Genomic DNA, 14,799 nt, shown 5'->3' with positions numbered 1-14,799 from the left:
CTGACGGCGTGCGTGCTGCATCCCTTTATATCCGCGGAGCAGACGCAATTCATACCCCCCGCATGCGCAGTGAACGGTCTGCATCCGATATACATCCGCGCAACATCCCCTTTGTTTCCGTTAGGCGTACGTGATGCATCCCCTTCATCCGCTATGCATCCGCTCTTTCTGCTATGCGTCCGCTTCTCAGTTATCACCGGTAACCCCTTCGGAGCTGTCATCCACTTCCATCCGCTTTCATCCGCTAGGCTTCCTATGAACATGCGTTTAACATCCCCGCTATATACTACCCACGTCCGTTCTTTTCCGTTCTGTTTTCGCCAATTTTCGCCAATTTTGTCCATTTCTGGAGCGGATGAAAACGGATAGAGCCACCCCCGAAATTTTGCTCGTCCGCTGTGTCCTTTTTGCATACGTTTTGTGTCCATCGGCCAGTGGGACCGGGCCTTTACATTCATCACACTTTCAAGTCCACAAGAAAAGAAAATTAGAATCAGGTATTCCAGATTAGGGGCCATTGATTAGAACCTCCCGCAGGTGGAGTGGAGGTGCAGGTGGAACCCATCTTATTTAAATCTGACATCTAAAAGGATTTAAAAGGATCTCTAAATTATTAGAAATAAATCATTCAGTACAAGGACAATAATCTAAAAGTGCCGTAAAATTCAAACAACTGCCAATTTGACCAGGCCTGACTGCCCCAGCAAATTCAGCCCAAGAGCAGACCTAAAAGAAGTCTCCAAGAACCCAAAAATGTCATCACTGGATCTGCAGGTAACTCCTGCAACTGTTGGTGTGGAAGTGCAAACATTTACAATCAGAAAGAGATTGGAAAAATTTGATCTGCATGGGAGATGTGCCAGGAAAAAGTCTTCGCTGTCCTAAAGGAACGTTAACGTAAGACTACAGTTTGCCAACGAACATACAGGCAAAAACCAGGACTTTTGGAATAATGTGCTATGGACAGCTGAATCAAAGGCCGAGCTGTTTGGCCACACTAATGCCGCTTTTCCACTACAAACGCAGCTGAGTCGGGCTGAGCCGTGCCGTGCTGAGTTGGGCTGAGTCGAGCTGAGTGGGGCTATTGGAGTTGCATTTCGACTACAACTGCGCTGAACCGTGCTGGCTGGAAGTGGGTGGACACATTGGGTGGAGTTAGAGAAAGTGGGTGGACATCAGGTGATGTCGTTAAGTGGCGCAAACAGTGACATCAGTGATCTTTTAAGCGGTAGTCTCACGACCCGGATAGTAAACAATAAACATGGAGGACATGGAGTCGTTAGTGTTGCTGGTCTTGGTGCTGTGGCTTGTTGTCACCGACAACGCCAACAGATACTGGCAAGAGCGTATAGATGAGGCGAGGCGCATAAGGCTTCAGAAATTCTCGTAATTCGTAATTCTTCTTCTTCCGGGTTTGCGGTGTTTACAGATCCCAGCGTGCTCGCGGGGCGTGTGTGGGCATGTGAGGACACTCCTCACCAATCAGTGCACAGGGGAGTGTCTGCTCGCGCCCCCAGCCTCACTCAGCTCGGTTTGGCTCGCTTCAGCCCTACTCCAAAACCGTGCAAGTTTTGGGTGCTAAGCAGGGCTGAAGCGAGCTGAGTCGTGCTGTTCTGAGGTAGTCGAAACGCGAGCCGTGTCGGGCTGAAGTGAGCTGAAGCGAGCTGAAGTGAGCTGAAAAAGGGTAGTGGAAAAGGGCCATAAGAGTACACATGTGGCACAAACCAAAGACGGCTTTGTGGAGAAGAACCTCATACCAACTGTGAAGCACAGTGGTGGAAATGTTATGGTTTGGGGTTGCTTCACTGCCTCAGGGACTGGGAAGCTTGCATTCATTGATTTAACTATGAATTCTGAATCATATCAAAGAGTGCTTAAGGATAATGTGAGGCCATCTGTTCAAGAGTTGAAGTTGAACCACAGGTGGACCATTCAACAAGATAATGATCCTAAGCACACTAATTAATTCACCAAGTAATGGCTCCAAAAGAAGAAATGGAGGGTTATGGAATGGCCTCATCAAAGCCCAGATTTGAACCAAAGAAACATTGTGGGGATATTTCAAAAGGGCAGTACATGCAAGAAAAACTCTCAAACATCTTGCAACTGAAGAAATTTTGCATGGATGAGTGGTCAAACAATTTCAGCAAGCTAATGTCAGAGACTGGTGGACAATTATGCAAAACGTCTACAAGAAGTTATTTCTGTTAAATGGGGCAACACTAGTTTCTAAAGCCAAGGGTGTATTTACTTTCTCCACAGAAAAATATTACATCTACTGGTATTTTTGTTGAATAAATGATTGAAAGAGTTTGGTTTCCTTGTTATTTTGTTCATCACCTTTATCTGCATGCACTGTCTCAAAAGAGTGAAATGTTTGATTGTTTAAATATGTAGAGAAAAGTCTATAATTTCCATGGAATGTACTTATTTTTTCACATGACTGTAAATGGAGGACGTGTTACACTTTCTTCTGTGCCTCTGCTTTCTGATCAGCATGAACTAAAATAGGTCTTAAATACACATCTTTATAGTGCATTACAATGTTTTTAAACAAATCCTGTAGATATGCATTTTAATAATGTCACTCAGTGAAAAATCCTCTTCTAAAAACACAGTTGGTAGTATGGTGCAAATGTATTGTATATTATTAGATTGTACTGTAATGTAATGATTGTGATTAAATGTGGACTCTTTTGCTTAGACATTTTCTTCCTACTTATAAATCCCTTTTTATGGTACATAAAGTGTGAGACTCATTACAGCTGTACAAAGGTTTAGTGTTCAGTGCAAGCCCTGTTAATCAGACACAAATACAACATTCACACTGTGCTTGATTTATTCATCATTAATGTACAAAAAAGGCAAGGAGATAAGAATGCGTTCACTGTTACTGTAGTTCTTTGGTACAGTATTTCACTGTTGAAGAGATGACAGTTAAACACTTGTACAAAATGGTACACTGAGCTAATAAAATACTTTTTTGTTGCTTTTCATATGAATAACTTATGTAAGAACCATCACCGGGGTGGTAACATCATCACACAAGTTGATTATTTCTCAATCACAGAACACTTTATTCATCTTATACCACAACAATTTACCATTGACAGTGCATGACAATTACAATAAACATCACCGTCTAACCATATATGGAACATCTGCAAGACAAATTAGTTCCTGTTATCACATACTACCCTACAACAGTACAAACAACCGGTCCGTCCCGAGGTTCTCTGGTTTTCTCTCTCTAGATCTAAATAAGAAAAATAAACAGAGCCTTGTAATATTACCAAGAAACTAGAAAACACAAAATCGTCTCTCGCAAAGACTCTTCTGTGGTGGAAACCTTTCCAGAAAGCTATTATTATTATTATTATTATTATTACAGCAATCTTTCCTAGTTATTTGTTTATAATTAGCCTTAGATGATGGGGAGTGTCTGCCATACAAGTCCTTGTGAATGAGCTGTTACTATAGAAACAATAACTTATTCAGTTGAGCATACTGATATAATCCATGAATCATATATGTTACAGCTATAAGTACTGTGTACTGTCATGGTGTTGTATAAAATCACCAAATCAAAATTCCTGTGCTATAAAAGACATTCATTTATCAGCATTTACTAGCAAAAAATGGAGCGACCACTGTCAGCTAGAGTCAGGTAAGAATATCATAAATGCACAAATTACTCCTTATAAAATTAAACATTCAAAGAAACATAAGTGTGAAATGTCATCTAAATTCTGAATTTAAAATAAATCATAATTTCTCTTTTTTTTTTATCAAAAACAATGTTGCAGCCTAGCAGCTTTGTTCAAAACTAAATGGCTCTTTGCAGTGTGTTTCTGTGGTTAGAAAGGACCACAGGCCACGCTCTGTTTCAGCTGAGACAGAGCCCCGCTGTGGCTGGCACGATGCTCTGGGCAACAGCACACTCCAAAATGATATAAGACACAGGAAAGTTTGCATGAACAAAGGCACAGAGGACGATCCTCTCCATCCACAAAGAACCGAGACCATTAAAGTTGAAGTCGCCAGATACAGAGTGAGTGATGGTGGGGACCAAATTTCCAATCAAGGATGCGCATTTGGATCTTTCCCTACATGGGAAACTTTTTGTTTGTTTGTTTCCCACGAAACCTGCAGCTATTATTTAAATGTAAAATTAAAAAATAGCCACTGTTGGTACTGCGATTGAGGTGAGGGTTAGATTTTCTCACATGAATAGGCTAATTAGCTGCATTAATTATTACATTAGTGGAAGAGCCACAAGACCTGTACGTGTGTGTGTGCGTACGGTACATACATACAAGAGTGCAAGTGACAATGTGGGTGCAGGGGAGGGTGACAGACTCAGTGTAAGAATTGCAAGAGTGTGAAAGTGAGTGAATATATATGTGTGTGTGTGTGTGTGTGTGTGTGTGAGAGAGAGAGAGAGAGAGAGAGAGAGAGAAAATAAATACATTTTATATATATATATATATATATATATATATATATATATATATATATATATATATATACACACACAGTGTGTGTGTGTGTGTGTGTGTGTGTGTGTGTGTGTGTGTGTGTGTGAGAGAGACAGAGAGTGAGCCGATGGATGGATGGCGCGCGCGTGTGTAGTTTACTGTGCCAAAATTATACACTTGATTTGTCCACACAGTTCTTATGCAATCACACGCGTCTCTTAAGCTTAGAGATTCCAACACTAAACACATCTTCTTAGAATTCATTCCTTAATAATAAGAATAAAAAAAAAGCTTTGCAAATGTAAAGAGTCGAGCGATTCCACAAACGAATTGACTCAAACAGCACAAACAATCGACTCCAAAAGCACGAGCTCATTCCTCAGCGTTGGCTCGCGCGCGCGCCGCAGCAGCAGCGTTAGTGTTTAGAGAAGCAGAAGCAGGACTTACTTTAAGACGGCGCTGTCTCCCTGTCTCACCGTGATGTTGTCCTTTAAATAAGAGTCTCCGCTCCGCGCTGGCACTCCTGCAGGCACAAGGAAGAGCAGTCTGAGAGCCAGCACTGCCAGGCATCTCCACGGCACAACTACATAACCACGTAAGCCCATGTTTGTTTTCTTTTGTTGATTTTTTTTTCTCCCGCTGGTGCCGCACAAAACTTCCCCAACTAAACCGCGAGCGCTAAAAAATCAGACGTGTCCGATATCAGACGTTCAGATTTCCAGCCAGAGCGGTCTTTATTCCAAACCCAACAATGTCCTCTTGGATATTCCTCGAAAACTTCCTCCGACGCCTTCGTCTGGATGAGGTAGATTTGACGGAATGACGCAGAGCTTCACCAAACGCGCCTTGCTTCAGTGATGCTCTGATGAAGCCACTGCACTGAACATAGCGGTTTAACAAACTGCAAAGCGCACCGTTAGAGTCTACAGCACAAGGCAGGCAGGTGTTCCCGAGAAGAGCAGAAGCGCAGATGTTCTCGCGGTGCTTCGGCCAGATCACAGGGACACCGATGAGCTCTCAGCTCTGGACTGGAGCGGAACTGGAGCGCTGAATGAACGCACGCGGGAAACCAGAGTGTGCGATTTCTCTCTCTCTTCCCCCCCCCCTCCACTCCCCCCCTTCTTTCCCCCCCGTGCAGCAGCGACAGGAAAGAAATCTGCTGAGATCAACCCACGCTAAAGCACGCCACCACTACACTAAACGCGCTCTTTACGTGTCCCATAACCACGTGTACAAAGCTCATAAACCATCTCACAGGCCTATAGCTACTTGGTAAATATATTCTGCTCATGTCTAGCCCGGAATGTTTTATGCCTTTTTTATGAGCCCAGCAGAGCGCAGTTAATAGACAATTCATAAAGTCTTATGTAACAGCAGTTCAGAAGTGTTCTCCCAGGACGCACAGGAATAAATCTGTCACACATTATCGTCCGCTAGCTGAATTTGATTGAAGAAATTGAGGACAGTTGTGTAATACTCGTTTATAAAACACTGAGAAAAAAGGGCAATGGTGTCAATGACATAGCACATACTCTACATAATGATATGTACATTATTATTCATCTCATCTCATTATCTCTAGCCGCTTTATCCTGTTCTACAGGGTCGCAGGCAAGCTGGAGCCTATCCCAGCTGACTATGGGCGAAAGGCGGGGTACACCCTGGACAAGTCGCCAGGTCATCACAGGGCTGACACATATGGGCCTTTTCCACTACCCTTTTTCAGCTCACTTCAGCTCACTTCAGCCCAACATGGCTCGCGTTTCGACTACCTCAGAGCAGCACGACTGAGCTCACTTCAGCCTTACTCAGCACCCAAAACTCGCACGGTTTTGGAGTGGGGCTGAAGTGAGCCCAACTGAGCCGAGTGGGGCTAGGGGCATGAGGAGACACTCCCCTGTGCACTGATTGGTGAGGAGGAGTGTCCTCACATGCCCACACACGCCCCCGTGAGCACGCTGGGATCTGTAAACCCGGAAGAATTACGAAGCCTTATGCGCCTCGCCCCATCTATACGCTCTTGCCAGTATCTGTTGGCGTTGTCGGTGACAACAAGCCACAGCACCAAGACCAGCAACACTAACGACTCCATGTCCTCCATGTTTATTGTTTACTATCCGGGTCGTGAGACTACCGCTTAAAAGGTCACTGATGTCACTGTTTGCGCCACCTAACGACATCACGTGACGTCCACCCACTTTCGCTAACTCCACCCAATGTGTCCACCCACTTCCAGCCAGCACGGTTCAGCGCGGTTGTAGTCGAAATGCAACCCCAACAGCCCCACTCAGCTCGACTCAACCCAACTCAGCACCGCACGGCTCAGCCCAACTCAGCTGCGTTGATAGTGGAAAAGCCCCACTAGACACAGACAACCATTCACACTCACAGCTACAGTCAATTTAGAGTCACCAGTTAACCTAAGCTGCATGTCTTTGGGGGAAACCGGAGCACCCGGAGGAAACCCACGCGGACACGGGGAGAACATGCAAACTCCGCACAGAAAGGCCCTCGCCGGCCACGGGGCTCGAACCCGGACCTTCTTGCTGTGAGGCGACAGCGCTAACCACTACACCACCGTGCCGCCCGCATTATTATTATTAAACCCCAATATGCATCCATGACAGTAGTCCCAATAGTAAATATGTACAACGGTTTCCCTATTTTTTTCATGTTCAGTGTCAAGCTCAATTCTGTCTGCATCTTCTCCTGCCTAATAAATGCAATACTCTGGATGCTCCCTAATCAATCATTTAGTAAAGCAGTGTATAATGTTTTCCAAAGCCAACCCAAACAAAAAAATTCTCACCAGCAGGCTTATAAAAATTTCAGTAATGCATACTTTCTTCCTACTTGTATGCACCAAATGAATGACCAAGCATGCTCAGAGTACAGCTAATGCCAGGCTCAGACCACACAATATTTTTGTCTTGAATGATGGTCATCATGGGTCGCACGGTGGTGTCGTGGTTAGCCCTGTCGCCTCACAGCAAGAAGGTCCTGGGTTCGAGCTCAGTGGCTGACGGGGGCCTTTCTCTGTGGAGTTTGCATGTTCTCCCCATGTCTACATATAGAGAAATGCAGGTTAGACTAATTGGTGGCTCTAAATTGACTGTAGGTGTGAATGTGAGTGGTTGTTTGTCTCTATGTGTCAGCCCTGTGATGACCTGGTGACTTGTCCAGGGTGTACTCCGTCTCTCACCCATAGTCAGCTGGGATAAGCTCCAGCTTGCCTGCGACCTTGCACAGGATAAGTAGCTACAGATAATGGATGGATGATGGTCACCGTGTTAGATTAAGAAATCACACTCTCAGAATGTACTTTGATCGGTGTACTTTGATTACATCACACTACAAGGCCTCTTTTCCATTCCTGACATTCATATTCAGGCCCAATGCTGGAAATTTGTTGGCCATGAGAAAATCCTGTCAAAATCGGGCTGAATTCATGTAGTCTGATCCCAACATAAGCTAAATGCTTTGCAACACTCAGGAGGCATATAAAGGTTTCAGTAATGCTTATTTTCTTCATACTTGATTCTATTGGGACCATAAATGACCAAGTGTGCTCATGGCACAACTAATTTACATTTGGGGATACCCACAAAACTGCATAAAAGGCAAAAACATGACAACTAAACAGTGAAAGAGCACTTCATAGATGTAGCATGTGCTAAATCTTCCAATGATATAACTCAGTCACTGCAGTGAATAGCTACCATAGCTATGCACCAAAGCGGTCTACATTTATAGGGGTGCCATTACTTTTGCCCTAATTCAGTGGCTTCTATTTTTCATTTCAGTTTATTGCTTTATTTTTGTTTTCTTTTAAATCATTTATATGAAATGACTGAGTTTCATGCTTTTATTATTTTTTTGGTATAATTGAAATAAATACGATATTTAAACTTGACAGCATAATCCCTCTATAAACTTGCAGTAACTTATCACCACTTGTACAGTTTGAAAGAGATTAGTTGAGGTTTACATAAGTGAGTCACCTTATACTTAAATTTGCACAAAACTCAGGAGTTCTCACAGAATACAACCATTTTTTTCACAATTTTTTTTTGTGTAAGTGCGAATGAATTACAAATACATTTGTTCATATCCAGCTTGATAAATGAAGCCCATTGTGCATGTGCCATTTCTGCAGATGTAAGTTTAAGATTTAATGCATAACTGAAACAACAAACTATTTTGTTGGAACCATTAGCATCTATTCTTTACATCTGATCTCCATCTAACCTAATTCATTATGCATTTCAGTGCACATTTCTGGAATATTTTGCAAGACAGACAAATATGAAACAAAGCCTTAAAGTGTTTATGGTTTATTGTAGTTACAGTATATAAGAAATCAATGAATCCATTAGCAATGTGTTTACCTGCTAGCCTTTTATAAGTAAGTTATCAATGAATAACAATGATGAATCCATTGTTGAAGATTTATTCCCAATTATTTTAGCTTTATCACTTTTTAGCAAATACTGGAATGGAAACAATAACCTAATTAGTTATCTACTTCTGCTTCAGTCCAGTGTCACTATATTAGTGAATACTTGTCATTAGCTCATTTCTTTCCTGCATATTCATATAACATGTTCATTAAAATTACAAAGCAGACTCCCATTAAAGGCAGATTCATGACTGTGAAAGATATTAGAATAAAATGCCTTCAGTTGGATTAACCAGGTTATCTCTTAATTTTCCACAGGTCATTCCTCTTTTTACGACAGTGAACAGGCCTAGAGAAGAAAATGTGTGTGATAAGACTTAATTAAAATATATACAGATCTTCCAAATGGCCCAATGATGCTGGTACTAATTCTGGAACTTCTCTTTAAACTTCAGCTGACCTAAGCAAGACATAGATGCATTCGGTTAATTAGTGTTGTGAATTATCTTGTCGGAGACACACTAAGCAAAATTAACTGGGAAAAAAAAAGTCCTGTATTGGCAAGTAGGTGCAAAATTTATCATTCAGCATCCACTTGAAGATCCTTTGACATTACTTTACTTTTTCAGTTTTTCCCAAGGTCAGTGATGGACCTTTATAGCACGTCCTGTTTATCATCTTGAAACAAGACTGACTTACAGATATAAGCTGTGATTAGGTCTCCTCTTCATGACAATTGTTAGAGGGAGGTTATAGGTTGTGTAGTCAGGTGAACATCAAGACACAAGTGATTTTTAATGCCACAGAAAAAACAAGCCTGTCTACACATATGCTTGATATGACCAATACTGTGAGACAAAGAAATTGCTGTGTGTATATAAAAAAATAAATAAAATTGTAAAAAAAAAAAAATGAAAAAGAAAAAAAAAACTCAAATACTTGAGATAAGTGGAGAAAAAGAGGTTTTCACTCATCACCCAGGGAGCTCTACAAGCAGAATGCAACATTTCTGCTTGAACATGATGCTGCAGGCTATTTTGTAATTGCAAGGGAGACAATTATGCAGAATCACTGGAGTAGCTATCTATACTAAGATTCCTAAACTTCACTTCTGAATGACCATAACTGTGAATAATGCAATGGCTTCCCTACTTAAGCACATTAGTGCATTATTAATTGAGTCAGGCCTATTAGAGATAAGAAGACTACTGTATACACTGTGCCATGCTGCAGTCTTTATTAATACAACTATGACATTGATCAATTCCTCTCATCCATCTGTTCATTCCTTCTTTAATTATTTTCTTTTCCCTTTCTTTTTTCTCCCTTTACTACTTCCATGCATGTTCTCTGCTCTGCCCAAACAGCTAAATTACTATTTATCCATTAAAGGAGAACTGAAGGCAATTTTTTAAATCAAAATTCTATTTCTCATTTTATTAAATATAGGAATGCATTTTTGACAGCTATTTTTTTTTCACTGCTATAGCAAGTTATAAGTGTTTGAAATATGCTGTGTAATATATCAGCTTATATGTCAAAGCAATGGCCATAAACGAGATTCGTTGAGACCTGTGTGAGACATCGTAGGATGGAAGTAAAACGTACAGTGGAAATCAAAGTGACCAACATATGCCAATGTTGTCAAAAGACGTGCGCACCCTCTTTTGAATGCTGATGTAATCAAGCCGGAAGTTTTCTTTGTTTTGATAGCAATCAGGAAAGTTTTTAAAAAAGTAGGCAGTAATCATTTAAACTCGTTTTTGTGCAATATCTTTCATTTGGAAAATAGTTTTCAAAATGGCAGCACTGACACCTGGCTGACACTTCACGTTTCAAAGTCTTGCACAAGTCTTGTTTAGATTATGCGGATAAGTAATGCCTGCCATGGACCAAATGAACTAAATTCGACATGGCTAAAAACTGAATAGGCCGATAAGTATAATATTTAATTGCAATTAGTTGCCAATATGAGTCACGATATAAGGTTACTAAAACCAAAAACATAATTGAATAACACGTTAATTAAGAAATAAAGCAAGTTTAAAAATGACGTCAGTTCTCCTTTAATTAGACAGATTCACAAATGTGGTCTCCAGCATTGCCTTGAAATTGCCATTGGAATGTACACATATTTGAAATTGTCCTAAATATTTATATGAAAGAAGTAGAGCAATTCAGACAACTGTGACAGCTGTGGTCCAAATGTGATCTGTGCTCGTTATTTATTCATTTAATACCTAATAGTATGTTACTTTATATAAACACACTGCAAATCCATATTTAACCCTGGGGTCGAATGCAATTTGAAACAGAAAACTAGGCCATAATTTGGAAATTTCAGTGTCCGAATCTGCAGTAATTGAGGCTTAGCTTTCCTGCTGAAGTTTGTTAGTCTGACAGTGGAGGCCTCTCAGTTGAGCGCAATTGCATTTCAGGCTACACTTACAGACTGTCATTGCACAGAAATATGACTCATTTGACCAGATTCTGAGCTGAAATTGTTCATCTTGGAGGGTTTTGAGGTACGGGGTATACAAGCAATATTGAAAATGTCAATTATCATTCAATACGGTTATGCACAGTATTCTAAGAGTGACCATGTTGATAAAGTAGCTGCCAGTTCAACATCAGTATGACATTTCTGGACACAATATTTTTAAGGAATTTATTGCCGCAACTGCCAGAGAACCGGCAGAATTAATCTTCAGCATGTCAAGTTTAATAAAACATATTAAGATTATTCACAGTGAATTAATAATGAAATATTTATGCTTTTTTTTGGTTGTCTCTTTAGAGATGATTATACCAAAACACTTCATACAGGATAAGCTTTGATACAAAGCAGACTTATGGATGGAATAGTTCTCCAATTCCTGTATGTTTTTCACAATGTCTCTGAAAAAAAATAGCATAAGATGATTTTCCTCTCAACCTTTTTAAACCAGTAACACTGCAGGTATGTGCACATGGTTCCATTTGTCTCAGAACAAGCAATTCATTCAAATCTCAGAATGAATTCTAATTAACCAGAATGATTTCATTCGATGTCATATGGTTGGATGGATGAAAGGTACTACTGCTAAGTCTACATCTTGCTCTAACTTCAACCATCTATAGCTTTTTATCTAACATGTCTCATGCATATTTCTGATAAAACTATGTGGGTTACAAAAATGAAACTGGAGAAAATGAAGGGATTACTGAATCTCTTTCATACCAGCTGATTATGCAGTCTCTTTCTACTAGCATGAATTCTTTCAACCAAATGGAAATGTGCTATACAAGACTATTACGCTGCCCTCCTGCTGTTAGCGTCTCCGCTTGGGTGTCATAAAGAAAAACTTCATCTTTATTTGCAACTCATAAGAGTTGTTTGACCATGCAAACATAGCAGGTCCATTTACCAGAGACATGGGAGCACAAGGATAAAGTAAACAATACTTACTAAGCATTTTTACAAGAAATATCTGAACACAATAGTGTAAGCGCTTAGAAACCAAGAACAGGCAAATTGAGGACAACTAGAAAGCACTTGGTCTGTAAACACAAAGAAACAATCGAACCCAACAAAATACATCTTCAAGAAATACACAGAGAAACAAGGTTAGTGCATGAAGCTCTACAAAAGTTGTAGAAAAGCTGATAAAACTGTTGTTACTTTTGAAAATCTATCAATTTTGTGTGAGATTCAGGAGAGCAGAGTTTTCCAAAATAATCACAACACAAACAAGTGTTGCCAGGCAAAACAAACCTCACCGGCAGCACTTATTTTATACCTACTGTATATGTTGATAATGGCAATATTTCTCAATCATCAGCTGTCAGGTTATAGTCCTATAAAAATCCATGACCTTGAGTTTGACATTTCAAAGTCATTCACGGTCAAAGGTCATGGTGCCAAATGAAAGCCCATATGGCACTTCCTATAAGTTGATAATGGTAAATATCTGTCTACCATCAACCATTTGCAAGTTACAGCTCTCTGAAAATCTGTGACCTTGAGTTTGACCGTTCAAGGTCACTTGAGGTCAAAGATCATGGTGCCAAATGAAAGGCCATATGGGAGTTGATATATGCTCATAATAGTAAACATCCATCTATCGGCAACCATTTTTGAGTTATAATGGAAAATATGTTATTTTGACCAAAAGGTTGACCTTTCCGGTGACCTTAACCTTCACCTTGATCCAATCACTCCCAACATTTAATCAGGTAATCTATGGACCATTGCCCACCTACCCTGAAAACCTGAAGTCACTCAGTGCAACCCTCTAGACGCTAGATTGTTAACAGACAGACACAAACAAACAAATGAAAAGTTTGAAAGAAAACTGTGAGAGATACCCCATCATGTCACATATCAATGGAAGCAGAATTGAAAGATGAACATTTTTGAATCAGTTTGAAGTAAATATGATGAATATGAAGGAAGACATTGCGAAAAAATGATTTTGACCTTTTGGTGACCTTGACCAGATGACCCTCAAAATATTGGAGGTTCTATTTGAGACCAATGCCCATCTATCCTGAAAGTTTCATGAAGATTGGTCCAACCAATTTCCTGTAATGTTGCTCACAAATAAATCCCACCGAAAACAATACCTCGTCCCCTGGTGGACTCTGTCACTGGTGAGGTAATTAACACAACTGTCATTAAAGTACAAATCCATGCTGAACAAGTTTCATGTTAATCTTTATTATTAACGTGATCTTTTGTATTGTCCAAAGTTTATTTTGCAATCAAATGAGTTTATTTATTTATTTATTTATTTATTTAAATTTTCACTTTGGTTAACCTAAAGATAGCTATGCAGTAGCACTTTAGTCCTACTGTATACCTCATTCCCACCCACACTGAAAACCGTATATTTTCCATTATTATGCTGTCATGGTGTCCTGTGGGAATGTGAACAAAACAGCAAAGTCAAAACGTCAATCTATCCCCTGGCGCACTAGTAACATTTACAGAAATCTTTTGTCATGGTTCCAGTGGGAATCATATTTACGTGTTGTGACCAGTGCTGTAACGTAAATGATGATATTGTTATGGCACTACTAAGACTGCCTCAATGTACAGCAAGAGGTGGTAAACTCAAAAAACAAGCAAAGGAAACATCAGCAGATAGAGTGGGAGAGTTGTATCCGTGGGCATGGGCGCTACCGGGGGGGAAAGGTTAGAACAATTCTAGGGGCCCAGCACTGCCATGGGGCCCTTTAAGGGGCTGATAATATGCTTTTAATGATTTTAATAAGACTTTTGAAATAACAACAATGCAATATTCCATCTGGTAAAATGAGCTAATTGAACAAGGTTGTCTATTTCTTGAGTTCTTCAACATATTGTCATTTAACCCTCCCCCTTTTGCGAAATGGTACGGTCCAGTTCTGGTAGAAGCGCGATGCGTTAAATCTGTGTGCTGATCAGTGCAACGCTACTTGGTGCTGTGTCGCGGTGCAGCAGCCAGCCAGCCAGCAGTGGAGTGCGTACAGTCTATGATCACTAAATATGAAGAGTGGCTGTCAAAAACGTAAAGAAAGGCAGCTGAAAGCTGAGAGGGACCAGAGAGGCAGGCAACTGGTCACTCAGTTTTTCCCAAAGAAAGGTAGCTATTGCTCACGTGTGTTCAAAGTATTAGCGAATGGTAAATGAACAGTATGAACGTGGTTGGATTAGCCTATCAAGAGAACACTTTTACAGTTTGTACAGTGACATTTTTTCCATTTTAATAACTGAACTGACTTGTGTGATAAACAAGATGAAATATTACGTTATGCTGGTGCTAATAACTAGAGCTAATAACCAGTTTCATAACTAATGGGGTGCCGTAAATATGCACAGATTCAGCCTCAGGGGGACCTCCGCCCTACCAAACCACTGAACCCCCCTTTGGAGAAGGAGGTAAGCAGCAATACAACCCA

At 40.5% G+C, this 14,799-nt stretch overlaps 1 protein-coding gene across 1 annotated transcript in view; it reads right to left on the bottom strand.

Moving 5' to 3' along the window:
* Positions 1 to 5,509, bottom strand: part of opcml (opioid binding protein/cell adhesion molecule-like) — a 354,049-nt gene extending 348,540 nt beyond the window's left edge. The window contains exon 1 of the mRNA XM_060908985.1: positions 4,926 to 5,509. Coding sequence (XP_060764968.1) covers positions 4,926 to 5,083 — 158 coding nt within the window. The 5' untranslated portion in view covers positions 5,084 to 5,509. The remainder of the gene's footprint in view (positions 1 to 4,925) is intronic.
* Positions 5,510 to 14,799: the final 9,290 nt, after the last annotated feature.

This window comes from Neoarius graeffei, chromosome 25, assembly GCF_027579695.1.
Source record: "Neoarius graeffei isolate fNeoGra1 chromosome 25, fNeoGra1.pri, whole genome shotgun sequence".
Classification (NCBI taxonomy): domain Eukaryota; kingdom Metazoa; phylum Chordata; class Actinopteri; order Siluriformes; family Ariidae; genus Neoarius; species Neoarius graeffei.
This window is presented reverse-complemented; position numbering and strand designations above follow the sequence as displayed.